The sequence below is a fragment of the Miniopterus natalensis genome, chromosome 13 (assembly GCF_054644295.1).
Source record: "Miniopterus natalensis isolate mMinNat1 chromosome 13, mMinNat1.hap1, whole genome shotgun sequence".
NCBI classification, from domain to species: Eukaryota; Metazoa; Chordata; class Mammalia; order Chiroptera; family Miniopteridae; genus Miniopterus; species Miniopterus natalensis.
In genome coordinates, this window is record NC_142093.1 from 54,603,673 (window position 1) to 54,624,622 (window position 20,950).

A 20,950-nucleotide genomic window follows, 5' to 3' on the forward strand; every position below is an offset into this window, starting at 1 on the left:
CCGAGCGCCTCGTTCGGTTTCAGATCCTCACTCTTCACTCTTCCCTCTCAAACGCCGCCTTCCCCCGTGCCCAGGTGAATGGAGTGAAGCCCTTTACCCCCTGCTCACCACACTCACAGACTGTGTGTCCATGATGAGCGACAAGGCCAAGAAGGCGATGGTCTTCCTGCTTATGCAGGACAGCGCGCCCACCATCGCCACCTACCTGAGCCTGCAGCACCGCCGCGACGTGGTCTTCTGCCAAACTGTAAGCCCCCGGCATCTCCCTCATAGGAAAACAGGCCCAGGAAGCCTTTTCCTCCCTCTGCACTTCGGAAAAATCACAGATGGCAGAGTGTCCTGCCCCCTGCTTTTCCGTTTCCTTAACGTGGAGATCTAGAATTTGACACAGGGAGGAACCCACCCAGTTGTCTGCACTGAGGAGCAGGTCTGATTCCACACTAGTTTCTCCCTGCAGAATGGACACTGAGGGAATGCACACCCTTGCTCCTCCTGCCCTGAGGACGTGGTGTCATTGCCAGTGACTCAGGCCTTTTTTTTTTTTTTTTTTTTTTTACCTATAAAGAATTTTAGTGATGGAGACATGGCTGTCAGTGTGATCTGTTTTTCTGTTTATAAAGCAGCAGGTGCTTAGTTCTGTAGCCTGTGCACACTATTCCAGTGATTTCTATTATCCTCAGAAGGGAGGAGCTTAAATGAATGTCACAAGTTTCATTGATGCAAATCATCAGTTGAGCAAAGGGAACAGTTGTACAGGGTTGGGCTGATTCTCTGCCTGTCCTCACGCGTCCCTGGGAGGCCTGTTTCTCCCATGGAAAATCTCCCATGGTGGAGATGCACAGAGTGCCCATGTCTCCTCTCACTTCTGTTCCTTGTTGTGGCCACCTCAAGTTCCAGCCAGAGCTGGTATGGATCTCTGGGTGTATAGACCCTTCACTGTGGGGAATTAATTCTTGGCTTCCAGGAGGTTCTAGCCCAGGAATAACTGCAGGCAGGACAGGTCAGAGGCTGAGCCAAAACCAAACTTACCTTTGGGAGCAACAGAGTAGTGAGACTGGAGCATGGCACACCATCCCTGGGGCCCCAGACACCAAAGCAGAGGGGTGCTGCTGAAGCTCGGTGAGAGCGAGGAAGCAGAGGAGCTCAGGCCCAGGGGACTGCCATTGGGTGAAGAGATGTCTGTCCCCACAGCTCACCGCTCTCATCTGTGGCTTCATCATCAAGCTGAGAAACTGCCTGCATGACGACGGCTTCCTGCGACAGCTCTACACCATCGGGCTGCTCGCCCAGTTTGAGAGCCTGCTGAGCACCTATGGTGAGATCCTCAGGGCTCCCGCACCCTGCGCCTCTGGGATCCAGGGGTTCATGGGAGTGTGCACACAGGTGATCCCATGCTTTCTCGCTACATATTTTTCTTATTATACAAGTGACACATGCCAATTTAAATAAATTCAACATCACTGAACTATGTAACAGAGCCAGATCAGAGTCCTGTATAGTTACCCCAACCCCAGCTTGATTTGTGGTTGTTATACATCTGCAAGATCTTCCTAGTTGAGGATGGATGATGATTATTTAAGCACCAACTTCCTGTAGGATGTTCGGGCCGTTTCTGAACTCCTCCTGTGAAAACAGTGTTGATACGTATCTCTGCACATAAGTCTGTGCACTTCACTTGTGGGCCCATTATTAGAAGGAAAGTTTCAGTGTCAAAAAGAGTAGGAATAGCCCTGGCCAGTGTGGCTCAGCTGGTAGGGCATCATCCGGTGCATAAAATGCCTGGGTTGCAGGCTTCACCTCTGGTAGGGGACATGCAGGAGGCAGTTGATTGATGTTTCACTCTCACATTGATCTTTCCCTCTCTCTCTAAAAATCATTAGAAATAATTTTTTTTTTTAAAGAGTAGGAATATTTTAAGATTTCATAGATATTTCCAAAATGCCCTCTAAAAAGGTTCTTTGCTCTCTACCTCCATTTTTTAAAATTTTCTCTGAGAAGGTAAAAATGAATTATTTTTTAAAAGTATTTATTGGTTTCATAGCAGCATTTATTTGGGAGAAGCGAAGCAGCATTTATAGTGAAGAAGCTTGGAAAGGTCCTTGCCCACAATCTCACCCACTCTCACCCACTCTCATCACAGCCATACCTGATTGTATTGCCTCCCTTTGTGCCCCACCCTATGACCAGGCTGAGTCCATGGGGAGAATAGCAGGGCCTCTCCGTCTCACAGCCCTCCTTCCCTCTTTTGTGTCCAGGTGAGGAGCTGGCCATGCTGGAGGACATGAGCCTTGGAATCATGGACTTGAGGAACGTGACCTTCAAAGTCACTCAGGCCACTTCCAACGCATCAACTGACATGCTGCCTGTCATCACAGGAAATCGGTAGAAGTATTTTTTAAATTCTCAGAACTTGCAGTGTCTTAATTTATGTTTATTATCTTCCATACACTCCTTTTTAAAAAAATCACTTAAGAAACTTTTTCGATTACAATTAACGTACATTGTTTTATTAGTTTCAGGTGTCCACCCCAGTGATTAGACATTACATAACTTATTAAATGATCATTCCAATAAATCTCGCACCATCTGACACCATACATAGTTATTAGAATATTATTGACTATATTTCTTATGCTGTACTTTACATCCCCGTGACTATACTGTAACTACTAATTTGTATTTTTTAATCCCTTCACCTTTTTCACCCATCCCTCCAACCCCCTCCCATCTGGCAACTATCAAAATGTTCCCTGCATCTATGAGTCTGTTTCTCTTCTGCTTGTTCATTTATTTTGTTTTTTATATTCAGTTGTTGATAGCTATTATTGTCATTTTATTATTCATATTTTTAAAATTTTGTTTTATCTTAAAGAAGAACCTTTATAATACTGGTTTGGTGGTGATGAACTTTAGTTTTTCCTTGTCTGGGAAGCTCTTTATCTGTTCTTTGATTCTAAATGATAGCTTTGCTGGGTAGAGTAATCTTGGTTGTAGGTTCTTGCTTTTGATCATTTTGAATATTTCTTGTCACTTCCTTCTGTCCTGCAAAGTTTCTGTTGAGAAATCAGCTGGCATTATTATGGGAGCGCCCTTGTAGGTAACTAACTGCTTTCCTCTTGCTGCTTTTAAGATTCTCTCTTTGTCTTTAAACTTAGGCATTTTAATTATGATGTGTCTTGGTGTGGGCCTCTTTGGGTTCACCTTGTTTGGGACTCTCTGTGTTTCTTGGACTTCTATGTCTATTTCCTTTACCAGATTAGGAACATTTTCTGTCATTATTTTTTCAAACAAGTTTTCAATTTCTTGCTCTCTCTCTTCTTCCAGCACCCCCATCTTGCAGATGTTGGTACATTCAGAGTTGTCCCAGAGGCTCCTTACATTATCCTCATTTTTTTGGATTCTGTTTTCTTTTTTGCTGTTCTGATTGGGTGTTTTTTGCTTCTTTATATTCCAAATCACTGATGTGATTCTTGACTTCATTTACTGCACTGTTAATTCCCTGTAAATTATTCTTCATTTCAGTTAGTGTATCATTCATTTCTGACTGGTTCTTTTTTATGCTGTTGAGGTTCTCACAAAGTTCATTGAGCATCCTTATGACCAGGGTTTTGAACTCTGCCTCTAGTAGATTGCTTGTCTCTGTTTTGTTTAGTTGTTTTTCTGGAGTTCTGTTCTGTTCTTTCATTTGGGCCATGTGTCTTTCTCTCCTCATTTTGGCTGCTTCCTGTGCTTGTTTCTATGTATTAGGTGGAGTTACTAAGTCTACCAGGCTTGGTAGAGTGGCCAAATGTAGTAGGTGTCCAGTAGGGTCTAGTGGGACAGAGCCTCCTGGATCAGTCAAGCTGGGCACTTGAAGTATGCCCCCCTCCCATGTGAGCTGTACACCCTTCTCTTGTAGTTGAGTCTTGATTGCTGTTGGCACATCAGTGGGAGAGATTTACTTCCACCCGATCAGCTTCAAGGACTGGCTGTGACCACTGACTACCCACCTCCACCCACCTTGAAAAATCAGCTGTGCAGGTCTCACCCCATAGAGAAGCACTTACTTCAGCAGGGCTCTGGTGCCTGCTGAGTACCCGTTGAGTGTATTGCTTGGGGAGATGGTTTATTGATGGTGCTTTGATGTGGTTGGAAGCAATCCACTGGGCCTGTTGTTTCTCGGGCCTTCTGGGAGGTACAGGCCAAGGTCAGCTGCTGCCTGTGTTATGCGTGGGGCCACAGAATGATCTGTAGGTATCTGCTACTTGTGCTGGGCTTGGAGGTACCCAGGAGAGGCCAACCTGTAAACCAAGGCCATCTGCTTCTAATGCTTCCCTGTGTTTGTTTCTATGTATTAAGTAGAGCTGCTATGCTTCCTGGAATTGGTAGAGTAGCCTTGTTTAGTAGGTGTCCTGTAGGGCCTGGTGGCACTTCCTCTGCAGTCTTCTGAGCTGGGCACTCCAGGTGTGAGCTGTGTGCACTGTCCTGTTGTAGTTGAACCTTGATTGCTGTTGGCATCACTGGGAGAAATTGACCCCCAGGCCAGTTGGTTGTGAGGATTGGCTGTGACTACAGCAGAGGAGCTGCTGTACAGGATTCAACCCTATGGAGCAGGGCTTGCTTCAGTGGGTCTTTGGTGCCCGCCCAGTCTATCCTTTGAGTGAGTCTCTCGTGGAGGTGGTAGGGTTGTCATCTGGTGTGGTCTGAAGCTGTCCACCTGGTGCACTGGCTCTGGGCCTCCCAGGAGGTGGGCCCTGCCTGGGGTCACCCAGCATAAGCTACACAGCAATCTGTAGATGGTTGCTACTTGTGCTGGACTTGAAGGTGCCTAGGAGAGTCCAAGCTGTGAACCAAAGCAGGCTGCTGCTAGTGCCAGGCCTGGGGCTACTTAGCAAGAGGTACAGGGCAATCTGAGGACAGCTGCTGCTTGTTTGAGATATTTTAGGAAAGTCGGAAGCATGAGACAAGACAGGCCATTTGCATGGAAAAGCCACTGGAAACAGCTTGGATGGGCATGCAAGTTGGGTGGGGTGATATCTCGAAATCTCCAGAGCAGGGCTAATAGCCTTAACCAGGTTGGTGGAGACTTGGAGATGATGCCCACCTGCCAGCTCTGTGGGGGGAGGGCTCAGCAAAGGAACAGTGGCTTCTGCCAGAACTTCTCTCTGGGAGAAAGCTGTTCTTCTTTAAATCCCTAGTTGTAGGACTTCCATTCAGCCAGATTCCAGGTGGTTCTGAATGGTGGTGGTTCTGTAGTTTAGTTGTAATTATGATGTGGTTGTGGGAGGAGGCGAGTACTGCTTTTACGCTGCCATCTTGACTGGAAGTTCCTGCCGTGCACTCTTAATTTTTGTTTTATTGTTTCATTCAATTAAAAGTGCTTATCACAGCCTTAGCCAGTGTGGCTCAGTTGGTTGAGTGTCATCCTGTGCACCAAAAAGTCACTGGTTCGATTCCCCGTCAGGGCACATACTCAGGTTGCAGGTTTGATCCCCAAGAGGGGCATGTGCAAGAGGCAACTGATCGATGTTTCTGTCTTACATCAATGTTTCTCTCTCTCTCGCCCTCGCTCTTCCCTCTCTAAAATCATTAAAAACATATTTTTTTAAAAAGGTGCTTATTGTAGCCCTCTTCATTAAGGTCATCCTCTAAAGGTTCACACCAGCAGTTTGAAAGTCTCCGAGCCAGGTGGCCAGTCCACACTCCACACTGAAGAGAGCTTGGCTTGCCTCTTCTCCTACGTCTCCCCTCGTGTCTCCCTTGTCACAAGCCTAACCCCTCCTCTCCCATTTCCTAGGGATGGGTTTAACGTGCGGATCCCTCTGCCAGGCCCCCTTTTTGACACCCTGCCCCGGGAGATCCAGAGTGGCATGCTGCTTCGGGTGCAGCCCGTCCTCTTCAACGTGGGCATCAACGAGCAGCAGACGCTGGCTGAGAGGTGCGTGCTCAGCCCTCCTGGGGGTGGGGTGGCTGGGGCAGGCTCCAAGTGCTGGATGGACTGTCACCCCTTCCTTCCTTTGGCCAACAGTCCTTAAGTGTAGCTATATACCTGGCCCTGTCTTTGTTGCTGGGACACAAAGACGAAACCAGATGTGGCCTGTGTCCTCAAGACTTGGGCTGGTAGGAAAGAGATGTGGGTGAAAGATGAAAATAAATGCAGCGAGTAGAGGCCCCAACGCTGTCTGAGAGGACCTATGAGGGCTTTCCCGAAGGGGGTGATCACTGAAGGGGGTTTTGAAGAGTAAGTAGGAGTTGGTCAGATGAGGTAAAGGAGAGACCTGGTGTCCCAGGCCAAGAAGCCTGAGGAAAGGCAGGCAGGGAGAAACTGCCTGGGGGCCAGAGGCCCAGGTCCCAGGCAGGACAGGCGAGGTTAGAGAGGCCTATATGCCAGGTTGAGAGCCACACCTTGGTTCTAAGGGCTTATGCCTTGTAAACTCCCTTAGGGTACCTGCCTAGTGGTAGGGAGGAGCCATGTGTGCAGGTGTGTGTGCGCACCTGTATGTGTATGTTGCAGAGGAGGAGGGGATTGAGTATGTGCAACCTGCCATGACCTTTCACAGTACATGAAAGTCTTTTCTGCTCCCAGTGACATTCACATGATACGTGTGCTTTAGAATAAAAAGGCCTCTTAACTCTGTTAAGGGTATTTGGTCTCCAGGTTGATGGGCTTTTAAACCCGGTGGTCAAGATCCGTTGACCCCTAGGTGTGGGGTCACCCCACTTGGCAAATGTGTGACTGGTGGGAGATATGGAAGAATGTTAGCGGGGCAGGACATGGTCAGGCTTACTTTCTAAGTAGATTGGCTGTGTCCTGAACGATGTTAGGGAAAGGACATGGTCAGGCTTACTTTCTAAGTAGATTGGCTGTGTCCTGAACGATGTTCTGAGAAGATTATTGGAAAGAGTGGAGCCGGAGGCTGGCAGGTCCTGTGGACGGAGAGCCATTTCAGCAATGAGAGGGAGGCTGGGTCTCCAGTTGGGCAGGTGTGAGAGACAGACGGCAGGAGAACGACAGCCAAGCTTCTCCAGCAGGGGGGTGGGGCACTGAGCTCAGGAGCCAGGAGCAGGGCCATGCTCAGGGCGTGGAGAGGTAGGCTCAGAGCCCTCTAAGGTGTGGGCAGGTGGAGGAGCCCACTGCAGGGAGAGTAGGAGTGTTGGGCCCAGCAGGACAGTGTCCCAGGGAGGAGAACTGTCCCCTGCGTGTGGCAGCTGCTGTTGCTGATGACTCTGTGAGAGCAGGGACACATCACAGAGAACGCAGGGGCTGGTGGAGGAGGATATGATGGTGGGGTGAGTCCAGGATTTTTGCCTTGCTCCTGGGACACTCTCCCCTCAGCTCGTAAAAAAGCCTAGCTACCATGTCCCAAGGTGACCCCCCAAGGCAGCAGGTGCCTAGAGGAAAATCCATCATGGTCCTCAGGGTGGACAGGCCATGGTGGACCCACAGGAGGGAGTCCTGCCCTCTGAGCAAGGACCTGGGGCCACAAAGAGGCTGTTGTGCAGGGAGATCCGTCAGCAGGGAAGGGTGGAGTGGGACTGGTCTCCAGGCTTAGAGTTCGGAGCCTGTGTGTTTTTGTGGCCGCTTTGCACCAGCCTGGTGGCACCTGTCCCTGCGCTTCTGGCACATCTTCGCTGCCTACAAGGTGGGCAGGGTGAACTGCATGGTGAAAAGAGCCAGAGTCTTCACATGGTCTAGGAGGGACAGCTCATCAGTGCAGTCATTTGGCAGAGTGCAGGACTGTGTCCTCACGCCCCAGCCGTCACCCCACTGCTGTCCCCTTTTTTAAGGTCCTGTGGGATGGGAGGACACAGGACTCCCACCCAGTGCTATGAGAGGTGTCTGAGTGTGCTCCAGAGGGGAGGGACTGGTATGGGTGGAGTTCTCATAACCTCTTAGGCACATCTGTAACCAGTTGTATGTGGCTTCTGCTAATGAAATGTGTTTAAACTGGTCACCAACACAGTGGAGATAGCCTTCTGCTTGGGAGCAGGAAAGTGGCTCAGAATTTGCTATGCACAGTAAATGTTTGTGAGTCGGCGTTGTTAGCTTTAATGCATATGGTTGTGCTAGAAGAGAGTGGGATTAGCCACTAACAGCGTCTCCTGTGATCTCCGAAGGTTTGGCGACACGTCTTTACAAGAAGTTATCAACATGGAGAGTTTGGTGCGGTTAAATTCCTACTTCGAGCAGTTTAAGGAAGTTTTGCCTGAGGATTGTAAGTATTTCTTCACTTGTGGTAGGTTCCACTCATTGTCTTGTGTCACTTTGGGTGTGCTTCCTGCCAACCCAGCTGCTGACCGGCCTTCCGGTGCTGCCTCCTGCCTGGCTCCCTGCCCCCATGCGGTCTTTTCACCTGCACTGGTTCTGCTGTCCTTACCCCACCGAGACCTGCCCTCAGGCTGTAGACCTCAGGTGTCCCGGTTCTGACCTGTCCTCTTTCCACCCACATCACACAGGGCACATACTGTCAGTCACTGGCAAGCATCCTGTCAGAAAGGAGGAGTTCTGTGCTTAACATTTAGGGGTGTGGTCAGTTTCCAGTGATGCAGGGGCCCAGGAGATGTTAACATGGCCTGGTGATGAGGCCAGAGAGGGGTGTGGCTATAGGAGCAACAACCTGGGCATGAGTCTCCCCAGGGTGGGGCCACCAGCTCTCGACCACGACCCAGGAGGCTGGGGGGAGTGGCAGCCTTATAGCCTTTAGCCGCTGCAGAATTGCTGGTCTGTTGAGGCTGAGCAGATAGAACACCCCCCTGCCCCCGGTGTGAACCCCGTCTGCTCTGTTCATCAGTGGGCAGGTGTTCACTAACGAGGCAGCAGGGGAGGCCAGAAAGACACTGCAGTTGATCTGGGGAAGTAAGATGGTGTCCAGCAGGCCAAATTCTCCTGATGGGTCTCTAGCTTCCTCCTCGGGCACCCACAGCCTCCATCACAGACTCAGCCCGTTTTTGTTTTTCTGTTTCTGCCCTGTCCTCTGACCGCACGGTGCTGGGCACACATCAGGAGTGTGGAATAATTAGCATAGGATCCCGTGTCCACCAGGGTGAGGTTTGTGGTGGATACTATATGTGCAGCTCGATCCCAGAATTCCGCGTGTTTGGTTTTAACTTGGGGATTTAGGCACCATGGCTGTTTTCCTTAGCCATGACCTGAGACTCCTCTTTTTCCCTGATGATCCCTGTGTCTGGATATCCCAAGTTTATCAGGCGAGCTGGTGAGCTGATTGGTCTTCAGTTTGAGGGGTCCCAGAGGCACCTGGTGAGACCATGGTGGCAGAGGGAGCTGTTGGAGAGGGCGACCCTGCCTGGGTCACTGCAAGTCCACTGCTGTAGGCTGCCCGTCCCACATCCCCCAGTAATGGCCAAGCCCACTCACTGGTTGACATCACTGCCCAAAGAGTCCTCCACCCCTGGGGGAGGTTGTGAAAACTAGGTGGGTCGCCCTGCCTCCCCCCTCCCTCCCTCCTGTCCTTGGCGGTTCTGTGTCCGTGCTCCAGACCCTTGGAGGAGCTGTAGGGGCTGAAGCGAGTCATTAAGTTCTCACCCACGAGAGCCAGGTCCAGACCCTAAACACACTCTGCTTTCTTGCTTAAATCACACTAAACTTCCGGCTTCATCCAGAAACTCTTCATTTGTCCATTTCTGAGCCTTGGCAGCTCACTGGGCTGAGCTCCCGGCACGGCACCAGCTCCCAACTACTCCTCCTCTCTTCTAGGCTTGCCTCGCTCCCGGAGCCAGACTTGCCTGCCAGAGCTGCTGCGGTTCCTGGGCCAGAACGTCCACGCCAGGAAGAGCAAGAACGTGGACATCCTCTGGCAGGCCGCTGAGGTGCGTTAGTGAGGAGCGGGCGTCCGTTCTCCCGCTTCCAGAGGTGGCAATGATGACAGCAGCTGGGCCAGGGGCAGCGACGAGACACTGAGCGTGTCCCAGACTCTGGCAGATCCTGAGAGTTGCCTGTGAGGTCATTACTTTTGGGCTGCCTGAATTCCAATAAGCTTGACCCAGAATCTGTCCCGAGCACTTACTAACCAGGCAGATTGTAGTTGTCACCCTCAGAAGCCTGCACAGTCGATACCGGCTGAACTCACTGCCTCCTGCGTCTTCTAACAGGTCCAAAAGGAGACCGTGGTGACCTTTCCCGTCTTTAAACAGTGTTTTTTGTACCCTGCAGCTCAGATCTTCTCTTTCCCTTGAGCACTTAGCACTTCAGATATGTTCTCATGGAGTGTCCTGTGGAGTCCAGGCCCCGCTCTGAGCCTGGCGTCGAAACAGTTTGATAGCCAGTCATTCACTCTCCCTTGACAGCTGGTCTAACTCTTCTCCCTGGCAGCACTGGGGCCTATTGGTCACTGGGACTCACAAACTCAGGCACAAGTGGCCCCAGATGGCACCGCAGCTCCCTGCCTGGTCTGAGCACAGAGGCAGGATGGACACACACCCTCTGCCCTGGGAGGAGAGGTTGGCCCTGCACTGCCCCCTGACAGCCAGGCTACTGCGCTAGGTGGAGAGCCCCGGGAGCAGCTGGGGGGCTGTCCCACACAGCTGCTCAGGCCACGTGGGTGCAGAGACCTCTGTATACCTTGCTTGGAACTGTGGTTCTGTTTTCCTCTTGGTACATGATAGAAAAGCTATCACCTATAGCGGTGCTTGACTATCCCATCACCAGGTCCAAAAAGCAGGCCATCCAGCCCATGTGTTTGTTCCCACCAGAGGCCCCAGGGTACAGAAGCACAGACTCATAGTTGGAAGGGTCTCAGAGACCCTAACACCTGCCAGTTTTCATGTTGTCCACTTGGGATCTGTGGGGACAGATAGGGGCAGCAGTGCCAACCTCGGGTCCCGTCCCTCCCATTCTCTGACCAGAGCTGCCTCCATTTCTGGGTCTTCTTTATTTTCATTTGTGTGTATGAGCAGGGGGGCCCTGGCTAAACAATTGGAATGTTATTAGGTCCAATACCTCACTTCTCAGATGGTGGGACCAGCCAGAGCCCCCGACCTGGCTGGTGGCCCCTGGAGGCGAGCCTAGCACTGCAGACTGTGCCCTCTTGGGCAGAGGTGCGCATTTGGACCCTGCCTTCCTGCTGGGCATCAGGTTGTGAGTATTGTAGTTTCAGTTGTGCCACGTGCCTGGGTCTTGAACTTTGCTGCTTGTGAATTTAGTGAGCATGTCCACGGTTACCCATCTGAATGAAATTATTCTTCACCTAGCTTAGGGTCTACTTAGAATCTTTTTCTTTCTTTTAAAACAATTTTTATTCTCAAGAGAAGCCTGTTCTCCTGGTGGTCTTGGCTGAACTTGTTTGGGCCTTTTCTGTGTTGTCTTTTCTTGGACACAGTGATCAGACCACACTGCTCTCTACCTGGTGGCCTCCCAGTGGTGGCCGTGGGCTCTGGCTGTGCTGGCATGAGAAGCAGGTATGGTGCCACCCTCAGGGCAGCTCTACAGTGGCTCTGAGATCTTTCTGGAGTCATCGGGTCACTGGAGCCCAGCATTGCCCGGCATGGGTGATTTCTTTTTCAATACCAGGTTGTTTTCACGATGTGGTATCTGGTCCAAGTCCACAGGCCCTTGTGTAGCGAGGATTGAACCTAGTGATGCAGAGGAAGTGACCCAAAACATCCTTACCATGGGATGAGGAGTGCCCCGAGTGTTCCTTTCTGGGGTGCCCCAAGTGTTCCCACATGGGAACCCCTCGTGTGAGGGAGCAGCACACTGTTGCCTAGTCCTGCACGTGGGCCCCAAGTGAGGTGGAGGATGGTGAATGGCCTGCAGGCCTGGTGGTCAGCAGGTGGCTGAAGGAAATGGTCTTCTGAACTGTTCCCATCTGTATGGGAGAGGAGAAGAGAGACCATAAAGGCCTAAGGACCTGACCAGGGTTGGGCATCATCTGAGCTGCTCTGACCTCCTTGAGGTGGTCTTTGCTGCTCCTCCCGCCATCCTCTGAGGGGCCACTACCAAAGGGCTAAATGTGACAAGATAGTGTTGTCAGAGATTTGAAGAGGATAGCAGGAAGGGTCAGTGAACAGAGATGACACCTCCAAAGGGAGGGAGCTGGACTGAGAAGGAGCATCCTGAGGGAGCAGGCCCAGGAGACGCGGCAGGGAAGGGGCAGCCCTGTGGCAGTGACTTGACAGGCATGGAGTTGGGGAGCAGGTGCAGAGGAATGGCTGGGCCTGGGGTGGAGCTGTTGCCATTTCCCTGCTGGGCCCTCTGGAGCCTCTGTCCCATGTGGGGCATCTCATTCTGCGGAGTCACCCCCTAAGCGCAGCCTGTTTTTCTGTTGGCAGATCTGCCGCCGCCTTAACGGGGTCCGGTTCACCAGTTGCAAGAGCGCCAAGGACCGCACGGCCATGTCGGTGACGCTGGAGCAGTGCCTGATCCTGCAGCATGAGCACGGCATGGCCCCGCAGGTCTTCACCCAGGCCCTGGAGTGCATGCGCAGGTGAGTCGCTACCCGCCGCGCGCCCGCCCCGCCCGCTGCCGCCTCCCGGGCTCCCCGGCACAAGGCCCCTTGACTCCAGCGTCACTCTCTGGTTTGACTTTGGAAAATTCACTCGTGTCTACGAAGTCAAACTATGGGCACTGTCAAATTGAGACAGCGTTCTGTTTTACGTCAAGGGGAAGTAAAGAGCCAGCAGTCTAGAGCAGGACTGCACTGAAACAGGTAGACGGGCAAGCTCAGGGGTCAGGGAGCATCTGTGCGAGCCTTTTGGCACATGGCACCCCCCTGCCACCTGCCTTGCTGCGGGTGAGCTGGGCCAGAGCTGTCTCAGCATGCACCTGCCCTTTACATCACATGTAAGTCTCCTTTCAAACCTGAGTGGCAAAAGCGTGTCTGCAGGTGGCACTGGTCTGCTCTGCTTCTTCTCTGACAGTCGACACAATTTGCTTTCATGAGCAGAGTGTCAGATGAGTGTTCTGTGGTGACGGCAGCCACCCGCCCGCCCATCCATGGGCCGTGGCAGCCTAGCCCTAATGGTGGTGTGATTCTGAGGTAGCAGGCGTGTCTGCCGAGTGAAACCTGGGACTAAATCTGTCTGCTGCTGACCGATGCCTTGTTTCCAGCGCTGCCGGGGAGCACCTCACCGCACATACTAAAAGAAAGGATAAGAAATCTGGTTTCCCGTCTCCTTCGCTGTAGTCACCAATGCTGTCAGTCTCGTTTCCAAGTCACTCCTGCCGAATGTCTGTCACCTGTCCTCTCACCAAGCTCTTTAAAGCGTTCAATTCTCTTATCCTTTCTGTAGGTTCTACTGTTTGACCTTCTCACAGTGGTGCACAAACACCATGCCTGAGCCCCTGCCTCTTGATATGTAGTGTTTTGTAAAAATTGTTCTGTCCCTGTTTTGTCTGTCCAAGTTCATTTAAACCTCTCTGTTATCTCAGAACACACCTTCAGAAAGTTCACCATCCTCCCTGCCCTTAGCCTCAGGAAGCAGTGGAGGCTCAGAGACTCTGCCCTTTGATGGAGGGCCTGGCCTTGTGGAGCTCATGTCCTTCAGGCTCATGTCCTGGTGCCTTCAGAGAGGCAGGGCCTGGGCTTCCAGCCACATCTGTGCCCGGTTGCCTTACAGGTGGTGGGAGGGCCACTCTGGTGACATGCAGACCTCAGCCAGCAAAGAAACAAGAGGAGTGGAGGGGGTGTCCCTGTGGTTGTCAGAGCTAGTATTAGGATCAGGTCCATTCAGGAGAGTAAACGAAGCCTGAAATACTACTGGGGCAAAAATGACAAAATTGAAGCTGTTCTACTTCAGACACATCATGAGAAGACAGGGTTCCTTGGAAGAACAGTAATGGTAGGAAAATAGAACGCAGCAGGAAAAGAGGAAGACCCAGTATGGGATAGATTTACTCCATAAAAGAAGCCATAGGCTGAGTCCACAGGAGCTGAGGAGGGCTGCTGAGGACAGGACACTGGATATCACTCATCCATGGGGTCGCCAGGAGTTGGAGCCAACTCAGTGGCACAGAACACACACCGTTCAGTAGACCAGGCCCTGAGCCAGGTGTATAGTTGATATGTAGACCTCTGTCTGGTCTTGGCTTCTGGAACACATTCAGTGAAAACAGGAATTCATTCTGACTGCATCTGCAAAGGTCTCCGGAGACCAGGGAGAAAGTGGCTCTCTAGAGAGACAGACTGCCCCACCTGCCGGCCAGTAGGGGCACAGATTACAGCTTACGACACACAAAGCACTTTTTACTTTCTGTCACGTAAGTAATTGATATTCCTTATGGGAAAATTAGAAAATATAGGTTGTACACACACACATCCCACAAAAAAATTTTTGCATTCACCTATTAACAAGTAACATGCTGACATTTGGTACATGCTCTTTCATACCTGCATACATACCACATTAGTTAACCAGCCCCTGAGTAATACAGAAAACAAAACACACACAAACGCAATTACATGTGCAGTTCTACCTGTTGTTTAGCCTGCTTTTTTCATTTAACTATCTTGCGAGCATTTTTCAGGTTAGTAAATACAGACCTTATCATTTTTAGCAAAGCATAATTTATCCAGTTGGTCAGGTCATGGACTATTTAAGCTGTGTGTGGTTTTGAGCACTTTATTTTCTGTTAATCCTCACCTGAGGATATTTTCCATTGATTTTGAGAGAGAGTGGAAGGGAGGGAGGGGGAGAGAGAGAGAGAGAGAAACATCGATGTGAGAGAGACACATGGGTTGATTGCCTCCTGCATGCGCCCAGATCGGGACCTGGGATTGAACCCACAACCCACATACATGCCCTTGACCAGAAACTGAACCGGTGACCCTTCTTTGCAAGGGCCAACACTGTAATGACTGAGCCACACTGGCCAGGGCGGGTTTGAGCACTTTAAATGGTGCTGTGAGTATCCTCCTGTGTTCTGCTAGCCACATTTCCTCCTCTGATTTTTTAGGTTAAAAGGTGTACACCTTTGTAAGGCTTTAAGCCAAGTTGACAGAGTGCTGCCACACTGGTCCCACTCCCTCCCATGAGTGTTACCATTCCTGTCACCGTTCTGAGTGCTTCTGACTGCATTCGGCCTTGCTTCCTTACCTTGCAGGTGAGGACCCCCGGTCCTGAGCAGGGAGGGCCCTCCCATGGGAACAGGCACCATTCCCTTGGCCTCCCCTGCCTCTCTAAAACCCCACCCATCTCCAGTGATGTTTGTCTTCTTACAGTTTCTTATTTATGTTTTTCTGAATTTTCTAACATCTCTATAGTGAACACGCGTTACCATAATAATGATTTAAGAAGTTATTAAAAACAAAAAATTTCACCCCATTTTGCCTCTTCCTGTCCCCAGCATCCTTAGCACCAGCACCCTACTGACTACTGCATTGTCCACCTGACCTTGTGGCACCTCGGGCTTTGGCCACATGCATTTGCCTTAAGGTGACACTGTTAACACCTGACCTCTGTATTTTCCGCATTATCCCGAGTGGGGAAGACGTGTGTGCTCCTAGACTGCAGGCCTGAGGGGACTGGGTCACGAGCCAGTATTTCTGGCTACAGTGGTAGCTGGGCCTTGTGGGCCTACTGAGGCCCCAAGGAGGCCACACCCTTGAATGAAGGAGCACATTTGGGTCCTCTTGCTTCCTTACTTGTATCTGACCAGCTGGGAGAGGACAGCATGCAGCCAGGGTGCGGGGCAGAGGGAAGTGGGTGGTGTGGGGCAGAGCTGAGGCGCAGGGTGTGCAGTGGCAGTGAACAGCAGCTCAAAAAAAAAAAATCCCTGATGTGTAGTGTGTTTGCCAATTTCTGTGGCATAAATAGTCCTCCTGGGGCTTATTTCAAACTGCCAGTGGGACACAGTTGGGAAGAGATGGGTACACGTGGCTTTACCACGCTGTCTGGGCTGATTCCAGGTCCACTGGTGGTCCCCTCTGCGTCCAGTCCTGCAGCTGAAACCCTCAGAGTGGGCCTCCTAAGTAGCCACAGTGATTCCTGGACTTCTCTGGCTGGGAGTGTCCCTGTCGGAGCGGCACGTCCCAGCAGGGCTGGTCCAAGGCTTCCCTCTTTCCTTGGGAAAGCCCAGGAGGACCTCTGGCCTGCCCTTCTCCCAGTGGGTCCTCACAGGCCGTCGACTGTGTCTAGCACCTCAACTCTGTGTCAGTCTTGCTACCTTGGTGGCCATGCGTAGAACCTGTGGTTCCAGAGTCCCGTGGTTCTGGCTGCTATCTCACTGTAGGACATTTCTCCTGAGCACCCAAAGGCGGAAAACCCAAAATTTCCAGGAGATCTTGGCTGGATGCCATTCTTGGGGACAGTAACTTGAGAAGCTGGAGCCACCAGTAGCTCCTGCCTGCCACGGGCAGTCTGGCAAGGGCTCCGCCTTTGGTCGACACCTCAGGCAAATAGTTTTGTTTGAACAGTTCATCTAGAGGCAGCTGCCCCAGCCCTGCTCAGGCGCCTGTGAGAAGGTCAAACCCCCAATGGTTCTTCATGTTCAGCTTGCTGTTTGAGGTCCGTGTCTTCGCAGCATGTGAGCGCATGGCAGGCCGCATGGCGTGCGTGGGGCAGCCCAGCGCGAACATGGAAAACCATTCAGTCAAGCCTGCGTGTGTGTTTTTCGTAGACTACAGTACTTTTTCTTATTTTCACTTCTCTCTCTCTCCTTTTTCTTGTAACTGTGCTGGTTTCGTTTTGGTTTTCTTTCCACACCCTCTTCTGTTGTGGCTTCATCCCATTTTTATTTTATTTTATCTTATCTTTTGGTTCTCTTTTTCCCATCATTTTGATAAAATCCATTGCATGTGTCTCCCTTTTTTCTTTATTTTCTTTTCCTTTTTCTTTTCCTTTCTCCCAAACCTTTTCCTTTTCACAGCATTGGAACACGGGAGGTAGTCACCCAGAAGAACTTGAGCGGCCTGGTGCCCATCCGAGACCTAAGACTAGACCCCAGCCTCCTCTGTTCCATCCCGCTGTTAGCTCTGAGCCCCAATTTACTGATTGTGTGGCTCTTTCTGAGCATAGCATACCTGGTTACCAAATTGCGTTGCAAATGAATATTATGAAAAATTAATAAGTCACAAGAAAGCAAAAGTGCCAGAGTATGTGCCACCACCATGCACCTAACTGGACAGAGAGAATGTCAAAGTGTGGTCTGCTGAGAGATTTCATGCCTTACAGTGTGACATTTTGTTGTTTTGAACTGTAAATATCTGCCGAATTATTTCACCAAGAGGACTTGTTTAAACTGTAGTTTTCAGCGCTGTGACGTGTTCTCACGGCACCCTGTGACTGCATTGCCTAGCTGGCCTGGAATCACTTGTACCAAATCTCTTATTTTCTGATGTAAAGCTATTTATTACCTGTATATCTCACGTACCCTGTTTCCAAGAGAAAGGAATTCTGTCTGAAAAGAATTTGTATATTTGATACTATTCTTTAAATGTGCTGCTAACCTTTCCTTTCCTTTTGAAGAGAAAATGATAGATGCTTTATAACCGGCTCCTCTGTATAAGCCTATTGCATAGGACGTGGACTTTCTGCTTTCATTTCAAAGCGCAGTCCCTTAAATCACAGTAGCAAACAGTTTGCAGAATTATAGCATTTCCTTGCTCATGTTTATTTCCCATTTGAGATGATACAAAGCTGTGGATACAGTAGTATGTTGTACCAAGTGAGGCCCATAAAGTAACATGTTGCATGTGACTTTAGATTTTCTCTTCTACATCTTTAGGGATCATTAACCGATTGCAGGAATTAATGCATAGAGTAATGAAAAGCTGTTAAAGTTATATACATTTATCTTTCTTGAAATAGCATCTTTCATTTTAGCAGTCTTTAAATTTGGACTAAAATCCAGACATCTTTTCTCTCTACAAATGAAATGTAGTTAGTAATGCAAAAAGAAAAGTCAAAGAAAATGACCAAAAATGAGACTTGCCTTTGGGGCAGTTGTGCCAGAGGGAGCTGTGAGAGAGAGTTACTTTGGTTTCTGCTGTTATCACTCTTAATTTTAACAAGGCACTGTCCATAGAATGGGAAGATTTAACATCAGCATTTGGCAAAAGCATAGTTGTATACCTGTGATGGTAGCAGAATAGACTAGGGGTAAATTCCACAGACCCTGCATAAGAAATAGCCAGCAGCTTCGCTCTCTTCCAGTTCAGATTGTGTTGTGATCTGGTTTTGACCACCAGCTGGCTCCCTGTACACTATCTTCTATGATTTTTTCTTTTTTTTTTTTTACCAGTCTAGAAAAACGGGTGAATTTAGAGGAGATGACTTTTACAGAAACTTGACACCCACGTGTGGACACAAACCCCATCCTCCACAGAATCTGGCATCTCCCTTCCCTCCCCAAGACTTCCAGAACTTACTCCGGGGTTTCTCTGGTTGGGCATCAGGTCTGAGTCTGGGTTCTAGGAATCGCAGAAGCAGTTAGCAGTCAGTGATGAGTGCCAGATTCAGACTTTCAATTCTACAATGGAAGACAGTCCTCCCACACCCGGCCCCCACCTTTTTCCTAGACGTCCTGGAGCCCTGTGGCAGCAGGAGCCACACCAGTGGGTTAGTCCAGTCTTCCCTGTGCACTGTGGTTACTTTTTTTTTTTTTAATGATGTTATTGATTTCAGAGAGAGGAACGGAGAGGGAGAGAGAGAGAAACATCAATGATGAGAGAGTGGTTGGTCTGCTGCTTCCTGCACACCCCCTGCTGGGGACTGAGCCGGCAACCCAGGCATGTGCCCTGACCAGGAATCGAACAGCGATTGACTGGATCATAAGTCGACGTTCAACCGCTGAGCCACGCCAGCCAGGCTACACTGTCTTTTCTAGAATAAATGAGGTAGCTGTTCTGCGGTGCAGCTCTGACATCCTTCAGTAGGAAGTCTCTCCGAATGCAGTGGTAGTGAGCTGTAGAACATGACACTGGCTACTAGGGGAGGACCTGTCTAGTCTGTGATTCTTTGGGAAGTATGTTGACACTTGCTCTTTCAAATTGCGGTGCACAGGACTCTTTTGTTTACTTTCACGCAGGGATGGGGAATGTCTGGCCCCAGGGCCATATATGGTGGGAGAAATCGTTTGGTCTGGCCCTGCCAAGGCAACCACAGGTTGGGACTCGAAATTCAATAAATCTAGGAGCTTTTTTCCTAGCTAATTTTTAACTTGATAATTTTGTACAGCCCACGAATGATGTTATAAATATCCAAATGGCCCTCGGCAGAAAAAAGGTTCCCCACCTCTGCTTTAGGGGAAGGAGGGAAAGTAGAGTCCACAGACAGGCCCAGTTCCCACCCCCAGCTCCCCAAGCACTGCTCTAGGAAAAGAGTTCCCAACACCCCTCACCCTTCAGGGAGACCAGACCCCCTTCTGGCGCTCACCTCCTGCTGACCCTCTGACTGCAGACAGCTCGCCCTCCTCTTCCCTGGGCCTGTGGGTACTTCTGTGCCTCTCTTCAGAGGTTCCCTCAGGACCCACCACACAGCAGGAAGCCATGCCAGCCAGACATGCCCCGGGGCTGGGGGTGGGGGTAGGCGGAGGAGGGCTCATGAACACCACAGCCTGCTCCTGGGCTGCTGGGAGGCAGCCAGGCCTTCCCCCTAGGTTGAGAGACAGAGGGTAGGGTTCTTTGTTTTTCTCTTCAGGGGCTGGGTCAAAAGCCAGCACATTCTAACCACAGTGGTGAGGGCCAGCACGAGGGAGGACACCGTCAGCCTAGGCTGTGGGTTGTTGGTTTGTTGTACAAAAGCTGAGAAAAGACTCGGCGTGCCCACCCTTTGTGCTGAGTTTTAATCTTACTAAGGCCTTTTACTCATTAAATCAGGCTAAATATATATTCAGAACCTTTCCTGCTTCAGTGAGAAGTAGGCAGGATGAAACAGAAAATGATTCAGGAAAGGGGAGCCCCTGAGATTTGGTGCTGGGTTTCAGCTGCTTCTCAGGTGATGCCAGGGCTGATGCCTGGTCACCGATGTCAGGGTCCCTAAGACACTGATGCGCCCAGATGGGTTCTGAAGTGGAAGAGCCCATCAGAAGGGGAAACCAGAGCGATCCCTGCAATGAGCTGTCTGGGTTTCCGTTCTGATGGCTGTTCTCCAAAAGAAATTTATCATATAATGTATAATGCATTCAGCCAGTTAAACCAGTAATTAGCTTCTTTAACCTGTAAATAAAAGATAATGGCAGAATTTCAAAGTTATTCTTTGCTCCTCAGAGCAGTTTGGCATTGATAGGTGCTTCAGAAGTATGTCCATTCCTGTGTAAACGGAGCAGCTCCGTCTGGAGTTGAGATAATGCGAGTTCCCAAAGATCAAATGGGACAACATGTGCATAGAGCCCAGAGCTCCTGCTTTAAGTGGAATGAAATTTTTATCTAATTGTTGGGTGTAGACAAACATGACCATCATTTACTCTGGGCCCCTGCTCACATGGCCTAGGTGTTCAGCTCAGGTGACACATCTCGCTGAGGGCCTGAGGCTCTGGTGATGAGGGAGCATATTTGAGTTGCTAAATTACTTAATAACAAGCAGATGAATACTTTTCTGAAATACCCATGCTTCTCTTTTATAAAGTTACTGTTTTACCCAAAATATTTTACATGTTCTTGAAAATGAGAATGTCATTTTCACTTTAAAAGGCTCAAGTACTTTCCACTGATACGTTTTTTAAAATGCACGATATGATTGGGAATACATTTTTTAAAATCACTGTTTCTTGGTAACTGCAAGTTTTACATCTCATAAGGGGGGTTTTGTACTAAATTTGATAACTAGTTGATTTAATTGCTAGTCTTAGAAAATATAAAAATACAGTTAGACTGTGCTATAGAAAGTCATTTATATTCAGAATCGCTTTCACCTGTTGATTTGATAAACTCTCCAGAGAACTCCCCTGATGCTTTTGTTTGGGAACATGAGGCCAGCCTGCCCTTCGCCCTCCTGCTCTGCCTTTGCTTTGCACACGGGGCTGCCATGACAGCCCCCCAACTGCAGCCGGGATTATGTGGGTAGCAGTTCTCTGTGG

At 49.9% G+C, this 20,950-nt stretch overlaps 1 protein-coding gene across 3 annotated transcripts in view; it reads left to right on the top strand.

Moving 5' to 3' along the window:
• The window catches only part of INPP4A (inositol polyphosphate-4-phosphatase type I A), a 117,807-nt gene that overhangs the window by 93,394 nt on the left and 3,463 nt on the right, over nucleotides 1-20,950 (top strand). For all 3 annotated transcript variants that reach the window (XM_087823707.1, XM_087823708.1, XM_087823710.1), the window contains 7 exons: nucleotides 75-247; nucleotides 1,192-1,315; nucleotides 2,256-2,382; nucleotides 5,777-5,917; nucleotides 8,098-8,195; nucleotides 9,695-9,807; nucleotides 12,268-12,422. In XM_087823707.1, the coding sequence (XP_087679833.1) occupies nucleotides 75-247; nucleotides 1,192-1,315; nucleotides 2,256-2,382; nucleotides 5,777-5,917; nucleotides 8,098-8,195; nucleotides 9,695-9,807; nucleotides 12,268-12,422 (931 nt within the window). The remainder of the gene's footprint in view (nucleotides 1-74; nucleotides 248-1,191; nucleotides 1,316-2,255; nucleotides 2,383-5,776; nucleotides 5,918-8,097; nucleotides 8,196-9,694; nucleotides 9,808-12,267; nucleotides 12,423-20,950) is intronic.